This window comes from Olea europaea, chromosome 12 (assembly GCF_002742605.1).
Source record: "Olea europaea var. sylvestris chromosome 12, O_europaea_v1, whole genome shotgun sequence".
Taxonomy (NCBI): Eukaryota; Viridiplantae; Streptophyta; class Magnoliopsida; order Lamiales; family Oleaceae; genus Olea; species Olea europaea.
In genome coordinates, this window is record NC_036248.1 from 27,071,246 (window position 1) to 27,079,582 (window position 8,337).

At 31.9% G+C, this 8,337-nt stretch overlaps 1 protein-coding gene across 12 annotated transcripts in view; it reads left to right on the forward strand.

Moving 5' to 3' along the window:
- Positions 1 to 319: 319 nt before the first annotated feature.
- The window catches only part of LOC111406229 (agamous-like MADS-box protein AGL27), a 28,957-nt gene continuing 20,939 nt past the window's right edge, over positions 320 to 8,337 (forward strand). For all 12 annotated transcript variants that reach the window (XM_023035512.1, XM_023035513.1, XM_023035515.1 and 9 more), the window contains exon 1: positions 320 to 703. In XM_023035512.1, the coding sequence (XP_022891280.1) occupies positions 519 to 703 (185 nt within the window). In that variant the 5' untranslated portion in view covers positions 320 to 518. The remainder of the gene's footprint in view (positions 704 to 8,337) is intronic.

Sequence of the window (8,337 nt, forward strand, 5' to 3'; positions counted from 1 at the left end):
GAATTTTCCTTGGAAACAATTTTCACAGTTTTTATAAAAGGAAGGAAAGGAAATGTAAATATTGATTGAACACGACATTGACACGACTGTTGAATTACCATTTACAGCGATTTTAATATATATATATATATATATATATATATATAAGAGCCTTACCATTTTTTTCAAAATGTATTTTTCTCATCTTTTTTTAACCACACATTCTCTATTAAAATAATATTACACGTAAATCAAAAACTTTTCCTTATTTTTCAACCACACATTTTCCATCAATTTAATATTCTAAAATATATTTTTACATAAAGATATCTTCCAAACAAACTCTTATCCACGAAGGAAATGCGAAAAGTTTACCTTCAGATTGTGATTCCGACACAGATTGTGATTTTTGATGCTATATGAGTGATGACTGATGACCCAAATACAAAAGAGGATCTGGGAAGTGAGAAAACTGCCAAACTCCCAATTGGGAATTTGTTCAATTTCTTTCACTTATTTTGTTCTGATTGTGTTTAACAATGGGGCGTAGGAAGTTGGTGATAAAGCGAATCGAGGATAAGAGCGCTAGACAAGTAACGTTTACGAAGAGAAGAAATGGATTGATAAAGAAGGCGAAAGAGCTTGCTGTTCTCTGCGATGTTGATGTTAATGTTATTATCTTCTCCAGCCGAGGAAAGCTCTACCATTACTGTAGCAGTAACAGGTTAGTTGTTCTATTGGGATTTCGAGAATTGAATTTATTTATTTATTTTGAAATGGATAACTGGATCGTATTGTGAGCTTGATGTATTAATTTGTGCAAGATGAAGTTTAGTTTTTTATACTATTTTTGTTAATACAAATGATTCTGCACTAATTTCAAAGGAAATTAGTGTCTAAAAAGGAATTTATTAACTATTATATTAAAAATATACTATTGTTTATACGAATTAATTGTTTGTTAACGAAGACCTATTAGAGATTTTTTGCTGCTTGCCTTTATTGCGTGGTTCAGTAGTTTGCTGTCCCCTCATATTTTCTGCCGCGTGCCTATTTGCACTGCCAAATTGTTTTGTGTTTCCGTGATTTCACCAGTAGATCAATCTTATACGTGGATATGCATGAACGAAGCCAGAAACTAGCAGAGCTTTCTCTTCTTTCCTCCCTTCTTCAGTTCTTCCAATGCGGTAGCTGCATGTTATTGACTTGGTCCAGAAAATATTGATACATAAAATATATAGTTTTTTGGGCAACAGTTTTGTCAGCTTCTCTAAGAATCCATCTCGACCTTTTATTAGACCGATAGGGTGGAAGATAACTAAATCTTCTGACGTACAAATATATAATAAATTATAAGTTGACGCTTCTTCGTGTAAGATTTGTTAGCACCTTTAAGGGAGTGAAAGTTGGTTATGAGACTAAAATACTTCAAGAGTTGACATTTCCGGTACAAATTCCACGTTGAAGAAAAAAATGATTGAAGAAGCTGGGAACACTAGATTGTGTAGAGAGCATGAGAGATTCGCAGATCTTCCAGACATAGAGCAAACAGGGCTTTGAACCCCAAATACATTACTTACAATGAAAGTAAGCATGTTAGTAACCGAACTTTCTTATAAAGGATCATATATTTGGGGTAAGTATTCGTTTGTAGTATTGTCATTACACAACCTAGTCCTTCTTAATTAGTAATCGGGATTCTAGGTTAAAAAAAAAAAAAAAAAAAAAAGGAGAAGAGTTATTCGCAACTTTTTTTTTTTTCTTGAAGAAAAAAATGATTGAAGAAGCTGGGAACACTAGATTGTGTAGAGAGCATGAGAGATTCGCAGATCTTCCAGACATAGAGCAAACAGGGCTTTGAACCCCAAATACATTACTTACAATGAAAGTAAGCATGTTAGTAACCGAACTTTCTTATAAAGGATCATATATTTGGGGTAAGTATTCGTTTGTAGTATTGTCATTACACAACATATTCTTTCTTAATTAGTAATCGGGATTTTAGGTTAAAAAAAAAAAAAAAAAAACAGGAGAAGAGTTATCCGCAACTTTTTATTATTTCTACAATTAGATCCGATCCCCGTTCACCTTTTTTTCTTTTTCTTATCAATGAATAAATCTCTATACTTATCCTATAATTGTACAGGCTCCCATAGCAATAACATATTTTGGTTCAGGCATTTGCTCATGTAATCTCACTAAAAATGGTGCCCATAGCTTTCGTCTCTCAGTGTCGGCCCAACAAAGAGCTTTCGTCTCTTTGGTGTTCTTTCCGATCTCTACACATTATGTATGAGAACCACGGATCATGTTAGGCTCGGTCAGTCTCTTAGAGAGACTAAGACATTCTTATGAACAAGAGTTTTCTTAAATCTGCACGAAACATGTCAACATTTAACTCAGCCCTGGTTTGATTCCCAATATTTTAAAACTCGTTTTCAATCACACATTCTCACAATGAAATGTTTTACACGTAAATTCAAAATTTTTCTTATTTTTTAATCACACATTATCCAAATATTCACTATTACAAAACTCATTTTAACAAAATAATGGGTATCAAATAGGCTTATTCTTCTCTAATTTACCAAAATAGGTGTCACCATGTCAACTACTTTTCTTAGCGTGTATCCTTAGAATCTTTGTTTTTGCTAATTCATCTTAACATAATTTGTAACATTGTAATACTCAATGCTACATGATAAATGTTTTGTTGAAGTGACATTATGCGCTCGTTTGGCCCCCATTTTATTCTCATTTTTTCCTCATTTTTCCCACTTTTTGTCAACAATAGTGGGCCTCCAATCAAAAAATTAGACGGCTCCCTGACAAAAATTTGAGGTAGCAGCTTTTTAGACATTTTGTTGAATTTAAAATTTTTGTCTTTCCACTTCTGCCCTCCATTTGAAATTCTATTCCTTAATTGTAGCACTTGTTGTCAATTGGAATTTTATTTTTTAATTGAGGGCAAAACGGTCAGAGAAATTCAACGGCATGGTACCGTGTTCTTTCATTTTTGACAGTTTCTTCAATGCCTTCGCCATCATCTGCCACAAAAACTGTAGAAAAATGAGATAAGGTAGAAAAAATTGGCAAAAATGAGCATCAAACAGGCACTATAACTGTATAGATATCTTATCACATTAAAGTCTATTAAATCGACCTATTCTAATTCTATGCACAATGTTTTCTTCAATTCCTCTTTCCGTGTTAAGAGTTGAACATAATACTTTTCTATTGTGATGCTTTCTCTTGTTCATCTATAAATGCGGTGACCATTTTGTGTCTAATATTTCTTATCATTTATTAATAACTTTTCTCATTTTTTAATAATAAGCCCTAGTTTGGCCCCAATTTTTTAGAACTCATTTTTCCAGAAATCATTTTTAATCATTCATCTTATGTGACCAACTTCTATCAGCTTTTAAACCACACATTTATTAAATTTATTAAAATTTCCTAAAAATTTGATTTTTATAGATGCTAAATGTTGTATAGCAAAGATAAGGTAATTTAGGAACACGAATGAATTACTCAAATAGTTATGGAACTTTGTAAAAGGTTTCCACAGGGTCACAAAACTTTAAAAATCATTCAATTCATCACTGAACTTTGCAAAAGTTTCCACGAGATCACTGAATTTTAAAAATCATCTAATTTGTCACTGAACTTTGCAAAAGGTTTCTCAAGGGGTCACTTAAGTGACCCTTAGTGACCCGTGAGAAACTTTTTTGCAAAATTCAGTGACTCCATGGATACCTTTTGCAAAAATCAGTGATGAATATTGTGATTTTTAAAGTTTAATGACCCCGTGGAAACCTTTTACAAAGTTCAGTGATGAATTGAGTGATTTTTAAAGCTCAGTGACTCCGTGAAATTTTTTTTACCCTTAGTGACCCCTGAGAAACTTTTTTACAAAATTCAATGACTCCATGGACACTTTTTGCAAAAATCAGTGATGAATCTTGTGATTTTTAAAGTTCAATGACCCCATGGAAACCTTTTACAAAGTTCAGTAATGAATTGAGTGATTTTCAAAGTTCAGTGACCCCGTGAAAACTTTTTACAAAGTTCAATGACCATTTGGGTAATTCACTCTTAGGAATACATATACTTTTTCAATTTTTTACTCACCATGTGTGACGACTAGGTTTGAGTATCACTAAACTAAACTAATTGAACGAATTTTCAACATAATCATATAAATTATTTAAGTACTTATTAAAATTCAAAAATGTTATGAATTTAGTAAATTAACTTGGAACAAGAAATAACTTAAAACATTTAAAATCAAACGAAATGATAGTTTGACAATTTTATAATTCTATTATTAAAACTATTGCCATCATAAGCTATCTTCGTGCCAATTGCCTCGAATCGTCAATTATCTAAAAGTAGAAACATAATGGGGTGAGAATAAATTCTCAATAAGTGTGTGTGGATAATGAATTCATATATGTATTTCTACTAAAAATTCGTAACTTACATAGGGAGACACGAAAACTAGACCAAACTTATATGGTGCTAAATTCTCATGCGTAGCGTTACTAAACTCCGGCCCCTTAATAAAATATACGTAACATGGACCAAACATAACATAGTCATAGAAATATTACATACATAAACATTAGGCACCATAAACATAAAACACAACTTACCCTTTTTTTTGTTAAGACAATTCAAAATGATAAAATGAGTTATTGTTGAAAAGATATCCTTGAGCCACTTGTGGGGTTAATTATTCCCGTATGATTGTATAAGTATACGACTATATTTAATATTAAAGTGACAAGAGAAAGAGATGAAGTGGAAAGACAAAGTTATAGACGTAAAGAGGGAGAGTGTGTAAATAGTTGTTGCAAGGTAACTTAGTGTTGGATTTGTCTCCTATTTATAGTGAAAATTCTTGACCATGTGTGGAAAAGTTAAGGGAAATGGCTAGATAATAGGCTTGGTCAATGCTTAAATGGTGTGTTGTCATGAAAATGATAAAATCAATAGCTTAAATGGTGTGGTCAAATCAATTTATTTAGCTCAAAACTAGGTCCATGTGATCAAATCAATTTCCTTTATTTTCGTGGTCAAATCAATTACATTGGCTTGAAATGTGGTGTGAATAATGCATGTGGTCAATAAATCATCATTAATCAAGACTAATTAGCATATTTACACATCTTTTATGCGTGATTTCATCTAATTTTCAAAATACCCTCAACTATTGGTTAATAATTAATAAGGTCATTTAACTTTAATAATAGCGCACTTAAGTCCTAAATTTAAATTTAATTCGCAGTAAAAAATTTTGGGACATTACACTACGGGATTCACTCACTTTCTCTTGTTCATTCTTTATTAGATGATGTTTGTCTATTCAATCAGTTAATGATGTCTAATATCTTGTCATTTATTGATGACTTTTCTCATTTATTCTTGTGATTAATGTTGTAAAACAAAAAAATGGCAATTTGAGAGTACTTAAATTGCTTAAATTTTTCAAGAAATATGGCAATGTGTAATTTATCAAGAAATATGAAAAAATCATTTTGATTTCATGGTATCAGAACTAGGTTCTTTCAAACCTAGCAATCAATGGTTGAAAATTCCGTCAATAGCAAAGGATCAATAACCTCTTAATTTCCTAACAGCAAAAAAAAGCCTACCTCCATTCTCGATTATTATTCCTTCCACAGTAGAGATTAAATGAAAGAAATTATCGATGGAGAACCCAGTCAATAAAATAAGTGATTGACGACAATGGGAAGCTCGGTTACCTTAGCGATGAAACAAAGAAACTGACTAATGGTGCTCTTCTATAAAAATGGAAATCAGAAAATTCAATGATAATTGATGTAGTACATCCCAACTACAGTTAAAAGTTTCCTACTACAATTATGTTTTATCTTTTATAAGAGTTTATCTTTTCAATTATATTTATCTATTTAGTTTTCTTGTATAATGGTGACAGGACTTTTATATTTTATTTGATTATGATTATAATTTCCATTAGTTTCAATTTTCCTAATACTTTTAGAACTAGGAAATAATTTTGCCTACAAAGAAGGAGCATTGTACACTTATCAGAACAATCAATCATTATTCCATCAATAACAAAGCAAGTTATTCAAATATTTTTCGTAGTTTATGACATGATTCTTATTACAAGAGTTTTATTATCGCTTCCACCAAAATTGGTATTAGAGCAAGGAAACTGCCTTAATTTGATGGCTAACGAAGGTCCTCTTAGCAGTTGAACCGTTGACGACGAATGGTGGCTCGACAAACTTGAACAACGAATCGAGGGGATCAAGCAGTTGAACCGTTGACGACGAACGGTGGCTTGACAAACTTGAACAACGAATCGAGGGGATTGACGAAACAGATGCTTACTGCATTGAGCTTTGAAAGGAATAGTGTGCCCATGGGGAAGCAAGCTGAAAAGAATTTGCAGATTTTAAATGATATGAATGTTAGCTGCTTCAACAATCATAAATCACAGCAACAGGTAGCTAGAGAGTTTCCTCAAATCCCAGCTAAGTTTGAATGCACACAAGTTATTACGGATTTTACGAAGGTTTATGGAGAAGATATAAAAGAGCCCAATTTGAAATGCAAGAAGATTTTTGGAACACGATGTACCATCGACAGAAAAATATGCAAGGTGATATTAAATCATGAAAGTAGTTAGAACTTGGTGTCCAAAGCATCGGTGAAAGCTTTAAATTTGAAGACCGAAAAATATTCATGAAGGTATGTAAAATTTCAATCTCTTGGAAAGTACTAGAAAGATGAGATTATATGTAACATGGTAGAGATGGATGATTGTCATGTACTTTGGGGACAATCGTGGTATTGCAATGTAGATGCCACTTACATAAGTTGAGATAACGGGTATATGTTTTGGTGGTATGATAAGAAGAATGTTTTGATGTCATGTGACAAGCAATTTGTGAGTACTAGTGTAAACAAAGAAAAAAAGGTCCATAAAGTATATGATGTTCAAAAAAATTTAATCAAAATAATCAAGATGTTATCGCCATGATACTAAAATAGAAAAAGAAAAGCATGTGCAAGTTGAAAATTCGAGACCTGCTAATTCCTTGAATGTGGAAATTGCAATAGAAAACTCCAAGATCGAGCTCCAGTCCGATGATGAACAAGTTGAAGTTCAGAAGTGTCCAACAAGAGATGAGAGAATTAAAATTTTCAATCACAAAGGAATTAAAGGTGAGGCATGTAAAATTGATTATAAAAATTTTGTTGACATTTTCTACAATTTCAGTGCCAATGAATTGCATAAGAATAAGGAAAATATTGACAAATGAGGATTTGAGTCTTTATACCAATTCTTTTGTATTGAAGAGAACATCATTAGACATTATAGCAGAAGATGAAAAGTGTGAAGAATTGAAAATAGCATTAATAATCTTTATCAAGAATGGACTCGAGGATAAGAAATCAAACCATGCTTCGTTTATGAAGAAATATTGTGTGGAATTATCCATGAAGAAAATAGAATGAGCATGATAGAAGCAAAATTAACTTCAAACAATGAAACTAAAGAATATAATGTTTATTGAGCACATCAAGAAATTGAAATTTCTTCGATATTAGTATTGATAGAAATTTTTGAATATTTTCCTCCGATTGATTGATTTTTTTCTTCAATCAAACTCAAGGACGAGTTTTTTTCAAATGGAGGGGATTGATATAGTACATTACAACTACAATTAATAGTTTCCTACTACAATTATGTTTTTATCTCTTCTAGGAGTTTATCTTTTCAATTATGTTTATCTATTTAGTTTTCTTGTATAATGGTGATAGAACTTTTATATTTTATTTGATTAGGATTATAATTTCCATTAGTTTCAATTTCCTAATAGTATTAAAAGTAGGGAATAATTTTTATAGGAGCATCGTACACTTTTCAGAACAATCAATCATTATTCCATTAATAACAAAGCAAGTTATGCCAATATTCTTTTTAGTTTATTACATAATTCTTATTACAAGTATTTTATAACGCTTCTGCACCAAAATTGGCTTGTGAATTCCATAAAACCATCCATAGGAAATATTTATCTTTTCCTACCAGCAGCAAATGATGTCTGGGACACAGCGAAGATGTGTTTTGATATCGAAGTTTTTTCACCAATCTTCAAAATCAAGACCTAGCTATGACAGACAGCAGGGAGAGTGAAGTCACAAAATACTACATGGAGATGACTCTCCTTCGGCAAAAGATCAACCTGTGTCCCACGGACGAGTGGGAATGCTTCAGTGGAAGTGTTCGACATAAGAAGAGGCTGGAAAATGAAGAGTATAGGAATCTTTGGTTGGATTTCATATCGACTTGGA